General features: G+C 42.1%; 1 protein-coding gene across 1 annotated transcript in view; it reads left to right on the top strand.

Moving 5' to 3' along the window:
* The first annotated feature begins 284 nt into the window (after window positions 1–284).
* Window positions 285–14,781, top strand: part of WIPI2 (WD repeat domain, phosphoinositide interacting 2) — a 32,163-nt gene continuing 17,666 nt past the window's right edge. The window contains exons 1-2 of the mRNA XM_038762496.1: window positions 285–521; window positions 13,096–13,178. Coding sequence (XP_038618424.1) covers window positions 448–521; window positions 13,096–13,178 — 157 coding nt within the window. The 5' untranslated portion in view covers window positions 285–447. The remainder of the gene's footprint in view (window positions 522–13,095; window positions 13,179–14,781) is intronic.

The following is a 14,781-nucleotide window of genomic DNA, read 5'->3' as shown; positions in this document are numbered from 1 at the left end:
CTGTACTAAGCACTTCACTTCTCTGTGCCTCAGTTCCCTCATCTGTAAAACGGGGATTAAGACTGTGAGCCCCCTGAGGGACAACCTGATCGCCTTGTAACTTCCCCAGCGCTTAGAACAGTGCTTGGCACATAGTAAGCGCTTAATAAATGCCATCGAAAAAAAAAAAAAAAAAGGAGGTAAGATGGGGGGGAGAGGAAGGAAGGGGCTCAGTCTGGGAAGGGCCTGCGCCTCAGGGGGCGGGGCGGCGCATGCGCCCTGAGAGGCGCGCGGCCGCGGCGTAAACAAGAGACGTGAAGGGATGAGGCGGCGGCGATGGCGGGCCTCGGTCCCGGGTGAGGAGACGACGAAGGAGACGACGAAGGAGAGGAAGGAGAAGCGGGCCCGGAGCCGCCCCTGAGCCCTTTTTCCCTCCCGGGCCTGGGTGCCAGGCCCCCCCCCCCCGCCATGAACCTCGCCAGTCAGAGCGGGGAAGCCGGTTCCAACCAGCTCCTCTTCGCCAACTTCAACCAGGACAACACGTAAGGAAGGCCGGGAGCCCCGGGGGGGAAGCCCTCAGGACCCCGCGGGAGAGGCAGCAGGGAGCACCCGACTGGGCCACCCTAGGAATAGTAATAATATTACTATTAATTACTTAATAAATACCATCAAAAAAAAAGGAGGTAAGATGGAGGGGGAGTGGAAGGAAGGGGCTCAGTCTGGGAAGGGCCTGCGCCTCAGGGGGCCTCCCTTCAAGGCCCTGTTGAGAGCTCACCTCCTCCAGGAGGCCTTCCCAGACTGAGCCCCTTCCTTCCTCTTCCCCCTCTCCATCCCCCCATCTTACCTCCTTCCCTTCCCCACAGCACCTGTATATATGTTTGTACATATTTATTACTCTATTTGTTTTACTTGTACATATCTATTCTTTTTATTTTATTCTGTTAGTATGTTTGGTTTTGTTCTCTGTCTCCCCCTTTTAGACTGTGAGCCCACTGTTGGGTAGGGACTGTCTCGATATGTTGCCAATTTGTACTTCCCAAGCGCTTAGTACAGTGCTCTACACATAGTAAGCGCTCAATAAATACGATTGATGATGATGATGATGATGATGATGAATAATAATGAGGGCATTTCATAAGCGCTTACTAAAGCACTGTTCTAAGCGCTGGGGAGGGCCCAAGGCGATCAGGTCCTCTCCCCCTCTCCATCCCCCCCCTCCCGCCTTAATAATAATAATGTTGGTATTTGTTAAGCGCTTACTATGTGCAAAGCACTGTTCTAACCGCTGGGGTGGATACAAGGTAATCAGGTTGTCCCACGAGGGGCTCACAGTCTTCATCCCCATTTTACAGATGAGGGAACTGAGGCTTAGTGAAGTAAAGTGGATTGCCCAAAGTCACAAGTGGCGGAACCGGGATTTGAACCCACGGCCTCTGACTCCAAAGCCCAGGCTCTTTCCACTGAGCCATGCTGCTTCAACCTCATTCATTCATTGTCAGTTGTACTTATTGAGCACTTACTGTGTGCAGAGCACTGGACTAAGCGCTTGGGAAAGGACAGTACAATTTTCGTCCTGGCCTCCAGCTTCTCTTCCTCCTTCTCGTCCTTCTCTCGCCTTTCTTGTCTTTCTCCTGCTCATTCTTTCCTCCTTCTCCTTCTTGTCTTCCTCCTCCACTCCTTCTCTCTCCCTTCTCTTCCTCCCTTCAAAGCCCTACTGAGAGCTCACCTCCTCAAGTTGGAGGCCAACTTGTACTTCCCAAGCGCTTAGTACAGTACTCTGCACACAGTAAGCGCTCAATAAATATGATTGATTGATTGATTCAACGCTGCCTTACCTCTTTCCCTTCCCCACAGCACGTTTTAGACTGTGAGCCCACTGTTGGGTAGGGACTGTCTCTATATGTTGCCAACTTGTACTTCCCAAGCGCTTAGTACAGTGCTCTGCACACAGTAAGCGCTCAGTAAATACGATTGATTGATTGATTATCCCCTTCTAGACTGTGAGCCCACTGTTGGGTAGGGACTCTCTCTATATGTTGCCACCTTCTACTTCCCAAGCACTTAGTACAGTGCTCTGCACACAGAAAGCGCTCAATAAATACGATTGATTGATTGATTATCCCCTTCTAGACTGTGAGCCCACTGTTGGGTAGGGACTGTCTCTATATGTTGCCAACTTGTACTTCCCAAGTGCTTAGTACAGTGCTCTGCACACAGTAAGTGCTCAATAAATACGATTGATTGATTAATAATAATAATGATGGCATTTGATAAGCACATACTAAAGCACTGTTCTAAGCACTGGGGAGGGCCCAAGGTGGTCAGGTCCTCTCCCCATCTCCATCCCCCCCCGCCTTACCTCCTTCCCTTCCGCACAGCCCCTGTATATATGTTTGTACGTATTTATTACTCTATTTATTTTACTTGTACATATTCTATTTATTTTATTTTGTTAATTTGTTTTGTTCTCTGTCTCCCCCTTCCAGACTGTGAGCCCACTGTTGGGTAGGGACCATCTCTATATGTTGCCAACTTGTACTTCCCAAGTGCGTAGTACAGTGCTCTGCACACAGTAAGCGCTCAGTAAATATGATTGAATGAATGAATGAATCAGGTTGTCTCCCTTGGGGCTCACCGTCTTCATCCCCATTCATTCAATCGTATTTATTGAGCACTTACTGTGTGCGGAGCACTGTACTAAGCGCTTGGGAAGTACAAGTTGGCAACATATAGAGACGGTCCCTACCCAACAGTGGGCTCACAGTCTAGAAGACTGACGGAAGAAGAAGACGGTCCCCATTTCCAGATGAAATAACTGAGGCCCAGAGAAGTTAAGTGACTTGCCCAAAGTCACACAGCTGACAATTGGCGGAGCTGGGATTAATAATAACAGTAATAATAATGGCATTTACTAAGCGCTTACTAAGTGCAAAGCACTGTTCTAAGCGCTTGGGAGAGCCCAAGGTGATCAGGTTGTCCCACGTGGGGCTCACAGTCTTCATCCCCATTTTCCAGATGAGGTAACTGAGGCCCAGAGAAGTTCAGTGACTTGCCCAAAGTCAAACAGCTGACAATTGGTGGAGCTGGGATTAATAATAACAATAATAATAATAATAATGGCATTTATTAAGTGCTTACTATGTGCAAAGCGCTGTTCTAAGCGTTGGGGAGGGCCCAAGGTGATCAGGTTGTCCCCCGTGGGGCTCACAGTCTTCATCCCCATTTCCAGATGAAATAGCTGAGGCCCGGAGAAGTTAAGTGACTTGCCCAAAGTCACACAGCTGACAATTGGCGGAGCCAGGATTAATAATAACAGTAATAATAATGGCATTTACTAAGCACTTACTACGTGCAAAGCACTGTTCTAAGCGCTGGGGAGGACCCAAGGTAATCAGGTTGTCCCCCGTGGGGCTCACAGTCTTCACCCCCATTTTCCAGGTGATATAACTGAGGCCCAGAGAAGTTGTGACTTGCCCAAAGTCACACAGCTGACAGTTGGCAGAGCTGGGATTAATAATAACAATAATGAATTTATTAAGCGCTTACTATGTGCAAAGCACTGTTCTAAGCGCTGGGGAGGAGCCAAGGAGATCAGGTTGTCCCCCATGGGGCTCACAGTCTTCACCCCCATATTCCAAATGAGATAACTGAGGCCCAGAGAAGTTAAGTGACTTGCCCAAAGTCATACAGCTGACAATTGGCAGAGCTGGGATTAATAATAATACTAATGGCATTTATTAAGCGCTTACCATATGCAAAGCACTGTTCTAAGCGCTGGGGAGGGTCCAGGGTGATCAGGTTGTCCCACGTGGGGCTCATGGTCTTAATGCCCATTTTTCAGATGAGGGAACTGAGGCCCAGAGAAGTGAAGTGACTTGCCCAAAGTCACACAGCTGAGAAGTGGTGGAGTCGGGATTAGAACCCATGACCTCTGACTCCCAAGCTTCTCTCGTCAGCGCTTGGAGGGGAGGGCTAGCTGCCTTGTCGCCCCTTCTTCCTCCCACCCCTCCTCAGCCTCTGCATCCCCGAGGACACCCTGCCCCCCACATTGTGCATCATCAATCGTATTTATTGAGCGCTTACTATGTGCAGAGGGGGGATAATAATAATGATATTTGTTAAGCGCTTACTATGTGTAAAGCATTGTTCTAAGCGCTGGGGAGGTTACAAGGTGATCAGGTTGTCCCACTGGGGGCTCACAGTTTTAATCCCCATTTTACAGATGAGGTAACTGGGGCCCAGAGAAGTTAAGTGACTTGCCCAAAGTCACCCAGCTGACAGTTGGTGGAGCCTGGATTTGAATCCATAACCTCCAACTCCAAAGCCCGGGCTCTTTCCACTGAGCCACACTGCTTCTGTGGCCGGGGGAAGAGCAAGGAGAGGTGCCCCAGAGGTCATGAAGATCCTCCCTTATGGATACAGTCACGTCTCTCCTGGAGGGCGAGATTACCTAAATGGCTGGGAAGGTGACGTGTTTATGGGGAGGAAGGCAAAGAGTTTCCTCAGTGCGACAAGCTGGTGGTACCTGCCTCCTATGCAGTTTAGCTCCATCTTTTCATTGGAGCTGCCAGTTTTGTTTTTTTAATGGTATTTGTGATGCGCTCAGTATGTGCCAGGAACTGTATTAAGCCCTGGGGGTAGATGCAAGCTAATTGGGGAGGACCACAGAGAGTTTCCTCATGGTATTTGTGATGCGTTCACTACGTGCCAGGCACTGTACTAAGCCCTGGGGGTAGATGCAAGCTAATCAGGTTGGACACAGTTCATGTCCCTCGTGGGACTCACAGTATTAACCCCCTTTTTACGGATGAGGTAACCGAAGGACAGAGAAGTTAAGTAATTTGCCCAAGGTCACCCAGCAAACAAGTGGTGGAGCAGGGATTAGAACCCGGGGCCTTCTCACCCCCAGGCCCGTGTTCTATCCACTAGGCCACATTGCTTCTCAGTTTGACACATTGAGGAGCTCAGTGCGTGAATGTTTCCTCCTTTGTGATCGATGGTATTTTTTGATGGCTTAATGTATGAAGAGCACTCACTGTACGAAGCACATGGGAATTTGGTAGACACAATCCCAGCCTTCCAGGAACTTAGTCCTCCTTGTATTTTCAACTTTGCATTTCAGATATGTAAAAGGCAAGAAGCAACCAACGTTGGGCCTTGATTTGAGGGAAGTTATTATCTTTGGGATAAAACCAGAGAAAGGGATGATGGAGGGATCGCTGAGAAGTGTGGGTTTAAGCGAGCATTGGAATTCCTTGAAAGGATGCCACAGAGATGATTGAAGAGAGAGGAAAGGTCTAATGAAACAAATCCACAGTTAGGAGTGGGAGGGAAAATCTACCCAAACTGTGGAAGGATGATGTTCTTTTGCATCTATGCAGGTTAGCTTGTCAGGTTCTACTGAGCATGGTTAAGGGATGAGGCTTTCAAAGAAGGGAGGATGAGTTAGGGAGCTGAGAAGGGAGGAGGGTCATTTTAACAAATGAGTAAGAGGAAATGATGTGAGGGTGGAGGAGGAGTGTGTCATTTGGCCGGATCTTGAGTAATTGCTGGTCATTGGGTTGGGTTTATCCCTATGAGTGGAATCCGAAAAGTAGACATTTCAAAATTAAATTTTCATTTTCCCCTCAAATTAGTTGGCTCCTGGATTTCTCTTTGGATACTATTGGAAGTTGGGAAGTAATGCACTTTCTGCAATTGTGAAATTACGGAAATGCTATTTAAGCACATTTTTAAGAAAGGGGAAGTTAGGTGCCGAGAGGGACATCGAAAGTAGTGTTTCAGAACAGGGAATTTGGAAACTAGACAATTGGATACAGATGAAATTGGTAGTATTCATTGAACGCCTGCTCTGTGCAGAGCACTACTAAATGCTTGAGAGAACAAAAAAGTTAGAAATGATCCCAGCTCTAAAGAAACTCACAGTCTAGCAAGGGAGACAGAAGACACATTCCAGTGTATAAAAATATGTACCTAAGTCTACAGGGTTGTGGGAATTATAGTGCTGAAATGGGAGTTGGGATAAAAAATGGGGCAATAGGGAAGACCTGTTGGAGGAGGTGAGGTCTCAGTTGAGCTTTGAGGATAAAATTGTTAATAGTAATAGAAATTCCACCAGAGGAACAGCATGTTTCAAATCCTACTGAAGGTAAAAATTGTAGTCATCGATGAGTCAAGTGAGAAACACATAAACGTTCAGCGCTTTGAACAGTGCTTGGTACACATAGTAAGCACTTAACACAGACCATTATTATTACCATATGTCCTGGCTAACTGACATGTTATGTGTTAGAAGTGCATGGCCTAGTAGAGCACAGGCCTGGGAGTCAGAAGGTCATGGGTTCTAATCCTGGCTCTGCCACTTGTCTGCTGAGTTGACCTTGGGAAAGTCGCTTAACTTCTCTATGTCTCAGTTTCCCCCATCTGTAAAATGGGGATTAAGACTGTGAGCCATGTCTGGGACAGGAACTGTGTCCAACCTGATTATCTTGTATCTGCTGCAGCACTTAGAACCGTGCCTGGCCTGTAGTAAGCACTTAAATACCATAATAATAATAATTATTATCATTTATGATAATAATTATTATTCAGACACTTTTGAAGAGGTAGAATGCAAATTCTGATTCTTCTACTATTTTTCCCCAATTTTATCATTTATTTCCAAAGAAAATACATGTGACAAAGCATTCTTTTTCCTTTTTCTTGAAGTTTGTTAGAGGTGTGCTATCCAATTTCATGGCCTGCATCTTTTTTCCCATTTTTCCCCAATTTCATCATTTATTTCCAAAGAAAATACATGTGACAAGGCATTCTTTTTCCTTTTTCTTGAAGTTTGCTAGAGGTGTGCTATCCAATTTCATGGCCTGCATCTTTTTTCGTTCTTTCAAGGCCATATACTTTTTTAAGAAAAGTTAGGTGTTAAAAAAAATTCCATTTCTTGTGCTTCTACCATGCCAAAGAATCATCTGTTGTTGTCAGAAATGGAAAGTAGTCACTCATTGTTACCCCTGAATTTCTTTGCTTTAGGGTTTGTGTCTTGAAACTGGTTTGTATAATTCATTTAGTTGAAAGGGGTATCCAAAAATAGCTGGCTGTGGAAAGACCTTAAGTCTCTTTCAAGGAAATAGCTTTGTAGTCCTGTAATTTCTAGGAAAAGATCAGATCTTTTCTAAGGTCAGGGAATATTTATCTGTGTAGAGTTCATCTCAGTCACTCATATTTATTATATATTCATGTACTCTCTCCAGTTTGGGAAACTTGTTCAGGGCCCATTTCATTTGGTCTATGCTAGCAATGGATTTAAGCCATATTTTTCAATATTCTAGCATTAGATCTTGTGGGATTTTAAAATAAGGAAGAACTGTTCATAACCTCCATCACTTCTACCTTTTTCTTTTTTCTTTCCATACTAGTTTTGTAATCAGAATCTGGGTAATTATTTCTTTATAATTCCTACCCTCAAGAGTCTGAATCATTTTGTTTTTCTTCTTCTGTGTTGCTGAACATCTGCCAAAATTGTAAATGGACTTGTGCTGCTTTCATTTTTGCTGTTTTCAACTGGATCAGTAGAAAAGGTCTAAACCCTATTGGCATAGGAGTATTTCATTAAGAACTGAGTATTGTTCTGTGCTCTGACCCAAGTTTTGAAGTATAGATTTGAAATCCTGAGACCAGTATTTGCTTTGAGACCAGTTTGATGTACCAACAAACAGCAAAATATTCACCAAATATAAACTTAAATTTTGGGAGATTAAATTTGCCATTGAATATGTTAATCAGTATTAAGCATTTACTCTGTGCAAAGCAGTATGTTAAGATCTTGGAGTACAGTAGAGTTAGCAGAAATGATTCTTACATTACAAGCTTGCAGTCTAGCAGAGACAGACACACTAAAATTAATTATGGTAGGGGAAAGCAGCAGTTTAAAGATATGTAGATAAGTGCTGCTTCCAACTCTTATGGATGTCAGGGATGTATCCATGAATATGATAAACAAAATCTGACTACTGGAAATGAGAACATGGGATGCATTTATCTTAACATTGCGTACAAGCACAGTTGTCAACAGAATTAGCGATGTTCTTGTTGATAAATAAGAAAATTAGAAGTAAAGGAAATGGGAGGAGAGACTTTTCTGAAGTTGTTTTTAATGACATTTATTAAGTGCTTACTATGTGTAAAACACTGTTCTAAACTCTGGGGAGGATACAAGATTATCAAGTTGTCCCACGTGGGGCTCACAGTCTTAATCCCCATTTTACAGATGAGGTAACTGAGGTGTAGAGAAGTCAAGTGACTCACCCAAGGTCACACAGCTGACTAGCGGCGGAGCCGGGATTAGAGCCTATGACCTCTGACTCTCAAACCCAGGCTCTTTCCACTGAGCCACGCTGCTGCTGTTAACATTTATTTCTCAACCGAACTTCCCAGGCTATTTCCATTACACCTTTTTATGGTTTTCAGAATGAGACTAAAAATAAATTTGCTCTATACATTTTTTCAACTGATGAGAAAAATGAAGGGAAGACGTTTTGAGCAGTTGAGGAATAATGGAAGCAGAACTTGGACTCACTGTCTTTTGTAAGTTAGAACTAGATTCCAGTCTCTTGGGTACAGTACTTAGTAGTCCAAGTTTAAATTAGTGCTCTAAAAGTCATCTAGTAGAAGCCCTCGAGGTGGTTCTGCTTTCTGAGTTTTCCTATATGTATTAATTTTTCATTTCCCTCTTTGGAAATTTCCTCTTGTAAAGAGTCTTTAGTAAGTCATATATGAAAAACCATCCTGAGAATTTTACTTATGAGATTTGAGACTTCCCTTCTGAGGCCTTCCCCAAATAAGCCCTCTTTTCCCCAGTTCACCTCCTCTTCTGTGTCCCCTATGCACTTGGATTGGTCCCTTTAAAGCATTTGATATTCACCCCACCTTCAGCCCCAAAGCACTAATATACATATCTGTAATTGATTTACATTAATATGTCTACCCCCCTTTGTACTTTCCCAAGCGCTAAATACAGTACTCTGCACACTAAGTACTTCATAAATACGATTGAATGAATGGACTGTAAGCCAGTTGTGGGTAGGAGAGGTGTCTGCCAATTCTGTCTCAAAAGTTTTGAGTGTCTTCCTTCATAGTCTCTTCCAAGAATCAATAGGAGATAATAGTAGTAGAAGGAAATTCAAAAGTCATGGAACTCAGAGTAACGGTTTAGTGGGATACATTGTCCTTGTCTCTCGTGACTTTACCAGGATAACAGTTGACATGATTACATTGATTTAGGACAGGAATGGCAAAGTGTTTTGAAGATCAGGATGAAGGTATATGGAGAGTCTTGCATCTTTTTAACCACCTTTTGAACAGGCCAAACATTAAAAGTACATATGTAATTTAACTTTTAAAATATTTAAAGGCATTTTCTAGGCGTAGGAAGAAATATTGGACTTGAAAAAGCTCAGCCTTTAGCTTAATTTTAGAGGGGGTGTCTATACCCTTCCCTGCATTTCTCAGTCTATGATTATTGGGATTTCTCCCCTTCTACGAACTGGGGGTCATAATTTAGAGTTTTGTTTTCTAAAGAGTTCATTTATTCATTCATTCAGTCAGTCAGTCATATTTATTGAGCGCTTACTGTGTGCAGAGCACTGTACTAAGCATTTGGGAAGTACAAGTTGGCAACATATAGCAACGGTCCCTAACCAACAATGGGCTCGCAGTCTAGAAGGGGGAGACAGACAACAAAACAAAACATGTAGACAGGTGGAGCAGTAGAGCAACTCATATTGTAGTAGTAATTAATAGACTATTTACAAGCATAATAAGAAAAACTAGGTTTGCCCAACAGGTAAAATTTGGGGCAAAAGTTTTAATGTCATGGAAACAATACGAACCCTATTTACTTGGATTCAGTCAGGCAGTACGGACCAACAATAAGCTTGGAAAAAAAGTGATGTATATCATCCTGCACTAGGGAAGTCAGATGCACAATCAGAAATCTATATTAACACAGAGCTAAACACTGTCACATAATTCTGTTTCCTAGGCAGAGAACTGACAGCACACTGACCCATTTGAAATTGGGAAAATGAAAGTGAAAAGGCCAGATGAAACAGTTTAAGGACCTGGTAAAAACACATCTTCAGATAACACTAAATCCCAGCTGAAAACTGGGAATCAATTGCTACAGATAGATCAGCATGGCTCACTGAAATCTGGAAAGGAGTTCCTCTTTTGGAGCCGAGACTTCGTTTGAATCATGAAATAAGGAGGCAAAAGTGAAAACAGCATCAGACTCTGCAGGAACAACTGTGACAGTACAACAGAGGTCAACTTTTGTTTGTGCGTGATGCAACTGGTACTGTGGGTCTCTCATTGGTCTTTTCATCATCATCAATCGTATTTATTGAGCGCTTACTATGTGCAGAGCACTGTACTAAGCGCTTGGGAAGTACAAATTGGCAATATATAGAGACAGTCCCTACCCAACAGTGGGCTCACAGTCTAAAAGGGGGAGACAGAGAACACACACACACGCACACTTCCACATTAGAAACATGTTATTTTTATGTTATACAAATGACAACTATATATATGTTTATATGTGTACATATATATGTGTGTGTTTGTAGTATGCAGTATTCCATGAAACATCCATCATTCCTCATCATTCTCATACCAAATAGCTTGTTTGCTGTTTAGTAATAACTGCTATTACTACAGCAGTATATAGCAATATAGTACTGCTATTTATAAAACATTTACTATGTGACAAGCACTATGCTAGATACAAGCAAAATTTACATATATATATATATATACACACATAATATATATTTATGGGATTTGTTAAGCACTCGCTATGTTCCAGGCACTGCACTAAACACTAGGGTAGATACAAGCTAATCAAATTGGACATAATCCATGTCCTCCATGGGGCTTAGTTTTAACACCCATTTTACAGAAGAGGTAACTGAGGCACAGAGAAGTTAAAGACTTGCCCAAGGTCACACAGCGGAGGAGTGGCAGAGCTAGGATTAGAACCAAGGTTCTTCGGACTCCCAGACCAGTGCTCTATCCACTAGACCTTGCTGCTTCTGTTTGTCCATAGTATTTGAAAAAGCTGACATTGATGGTAAACTTCACCTATAAGTGCATGCATGACTGAAAAGACCAATTTAGGACCTTCAGTTCTGGCCACATTGTGTACACAAAAAATGATCCCATGTTGTCTTGTCATGTTTGATGTTTTTATCACGAGGTCCCGTTCCCCCCCCCCCCCCCCCCATTTCTCACTGTTTACAAAGCTTTTGCGACACTCCTTTCATGATAGCAGTATCCCATGCCAGTTGGTCATAGGCAGTTGACCCCTAGTTTTCATCTGGGATGCAGCTTTGCCTACGGCTTTATTTCATTATGTCGTTATAATGTTGTTTCCTCTATTCTCCCTGCTTTCTGTTTCCCAAGTTCAGCTTTCCATACAGCAGTTGTTTGGATATCCTGCAGTCACTCATTCTTCTCATATGTCCCAACCAGTGTAGCTGAGTTGATGACCATAACTTCAATCCTAATGACTTACAGTACTGTAAATAGATCAGACATGTTCTTTGTCCCACACAGGCCTCACAGTGTAAGAGGTAGGTAGAGCAATTATCTTATCCCCATTTTACAGATGAGGAAATTGAGACACAGAGAGATTACATTCCTTGCCCAAGGTCATAAGGCAGGCCAGTGGCACATCTCAGATCTCAGTTTTTGTGATGACAATTTGTATTGTATTTCACTTGTTCCTTCTTTATTCTGTCACTCCTCCCCTCTTTTTACACACAAACTCCTTCCCTGTTCTTGTTTTCTTTCCTTTTCCTTTATTGTTATGTCTTGGAGTGTAGAATCTGCTCAAAGAAAGCTCTGTTTTGGAATCAGTGATATCCCTTGCTAGGCAGTTTCTCTGTATGGGTTGAAGTACAGGTTGTTTGGAGCAGGCGCAGTACTGTCAAATTGGTCCTTTACGTTCTGATTCCAAGCTTTTTGAACCATTTTATCTCTATCCTGCTCAACTGATCGATTCACAATGTAAAAAGACTTGGTGAAACAGATAAATAGTACCAACTGACTCATCCTTGCTTACCAATGGAGTAATCTATTCAGAACACCAGTTTAGTCTGCAGTCATTAATTTACCTAGACTACCCCAAATACAACTTTTAAAAAATTAGGTTCATTATGCTGAAAGGATTTTTTTATTAGAAAAACAAAAAGAAACAACATTTGTAGATTAATAGTAACTAAAGATTAATGTTTTTCTTTATACCTGTCATAAAGTCAGAGCTGGAGTTCACAAAAACAGGCAACAGACTTAGCCTGAAAGCTCCCAAGACACTGAGCCTCCAGAGGCTTACCCTACTGTCCCATCTCTCCACTTCACACAGGGTAATGAGGGCTTTGCTGCCTGAATGGGCTGGTGAGGCTGTACTGGCAGGGTGGGTTTGAATATAAGTCTGTGACAAAGTGGAATAATTTCAGCCAGTGGTAAGGACTTTCAAAAGTCAGGTAGAGTTTGTTTGTCCCTTTGAGTTCTATTTAAAGAGACTTTTCTGTATTCTGATAAGCCAGGTCAGGGTCCAGAAAGGGTGGGAAAATCATCATGTAGCACTTAACTTTGGCTTTGTAGTTGAAATGAAGCACTAAGTTATCCTCAGAGAAGCCCTTTTTTCCATTATGTCACTTTACACTCCATGTAGCCATTCTTGCAGGCCTTTTTCATCTTCTTGTATCTGTCAATCTATCTATGTATATGCATATATATAGTATATATATAATTTATATTATATATGCTTTATATATAATATATGTATCTTGATTGTTCACACTTTTTTGTAAATATGCATTCATTTTCTTGCCCCACCTCCTCTTCATTCTCTTTTATCTTTGCCACTGGCCCTGAGAAGAGTAGATACTTTCAGGGTATTAATATTTTGCTGTTTTAATTTTTGATAAATAATGTTGGTTACTTGTGCAAACTGAATACAGGGAGCCACCTTTTGAAGTCAGCTATGTCAGCCTGCATGGAATCAGCATTTTAATTTCATGTTATTCCTTTCAGAATAATTTGATGGTTCTTTTCCAGGTCCCTAGCTGTTGGTAGTAAATCCGGTTACAAATTCTTCTCCCTTTCTTCTGTGGATAAGCTGGAACAGATCTATGAATGCAGTAAGTACTCTCTTTATGCATTTTTCCCCCTTCATTTTGTTACTTAAGAACTAGCTGATTAAACCAATTCCTTATGGTGTCCAAAAAGCTTTTAGAAAATTGTGTGCCTCCACTAAAAAGGACTTTTATTATGGATGACTATAATTTCCTTCTGTAATCATGTTATGCCATTTTGGTATTTTGCAAGCTATGTATTTTGTAGGCCCAGCCGGTATCTTTGGAGAAATGAAATGATTTCCTTGGTGTTAATGTTCTTTATTATAGTTTAGCTTTAGTTTCCCAAAATTAGTGAAGTTAAAAGACCTTAGGTGTTTGTTTCTTTTTTCTTATCTTGAGATTTGCACTGCATGGAGTTCTGGGAAATTTATGTTTCCTACCTTTTAAATTCATTCTGTTTCCCAGTATCATCCAATTTTCTTCACTTTGAGTGGGTTTCCTCCTCTGTAATGTGTCACTTTATCAAAAATTGCTCTGCAGAATTGGGAATGTCATTTAACTCTCCTCTTCTTGTACTATGCTCCTTATTTTAAAATTATCTTTGAAAAAACTATTTCACTGTGCACAGTTTGCTACTTATCTTTATTTGTAAATGTTGGGCAGAGAGAAAAGGAGTAGGAGAAATAAAATATTAGCCTCAATCAATATATACTTCCGAGGACTGTCAAAGGCTGCACCTGCCTATGGGAAAATGAAATGAACACAGGTAGGCTTTATTGATGCAATAGAAAAGAGGGTGAAGTGCTCATCAAATCCAGCCCTAAATGAGGTCCCAATGTTCTGCCTTGCCAGCTGGTTGTTTTGTTGAAATCTTTCTGCTGCTAAGGTATAACTTTCTGTTACAGTTGTCTGTTTAAAATCCAGCAGATTGCATCCTTCCTTCCCTAACACCTGTAAGGCCACTGATGTGCAGAAGGGTCGTCCTTCTGCCAACTTGTTTTTATTTTCCCTTTAGCATGTCCAGATTAGTGCATTAGTTCTCTGGCAAGGCCATTTTCCAAAGCCTTTGTAAAATGTTCGTGATGGAGAGACGATGCCCAGCTATCTTCACCCAGCATGTTGAGATTTCTATTGATTATTATTGTCTGATGAGATGAGACCATTTGCAGAGCTTGATATTCTGGCTCCTAAGAAGAATTGGTAAAATAGTCAAATGGGAACTCTTGTAAGACTTGTGGTGCTAGCCTTTTGGCCGCATCACAAACCGAGTCTTCTGTCAAGTCACAATTGCCATCATAGCCAGAAATGGCTGCAATATGGTCCTGGGAAAACAAGAGTGGCCATTTCTCTCTCTAATAAATTGTTCTTTCTTTTCCACAACTCTTTTGAAAGCCAGCAATGTTTGAGGATTTTCAGTGATCATTTTAGAAGCTTTGGAACTGACAAATCTGTGATCTGTTTTTCTCTTCCTTCATGGCTCTGCCTCACTCTTTAGAACAGTTGTAGCAGAAATAAATTAAGGTAGTGAAGTGCTTGGACCAATCAGAAAGCAGAATCTAATGTAGCAGTCCTTGAATCCATTGTTTTAAAATGTCGTTTGAAACAGATAAAGCCCTGCTTGGGTAAGCTGCCTCTAAAATGGATTCTTTTTAGGGAGTGCATACAC

Source organism: Tachyglossus aculeatus, chromosome 21, assembly GCF_015852505.1.
Source record: "Tachyglossus aculeatus isolate mTacAcu1 chromosome 21, mTacAcu1.pri, whole genome shotgun sequence".
NCBI classification, from domain to species: domain Eukaryota; kingdom Metazoa; phylum Chordata; class Mammalia; order Monotremata; family Tachyglossidae; genus Tachyglossus; species Tachyglossus aculeatus.
The sequence above is the reverse complement of the archived record's forward strand: the minus strand, read 5'-3'. Positions and strand labels throughout refer to the sequence as shown.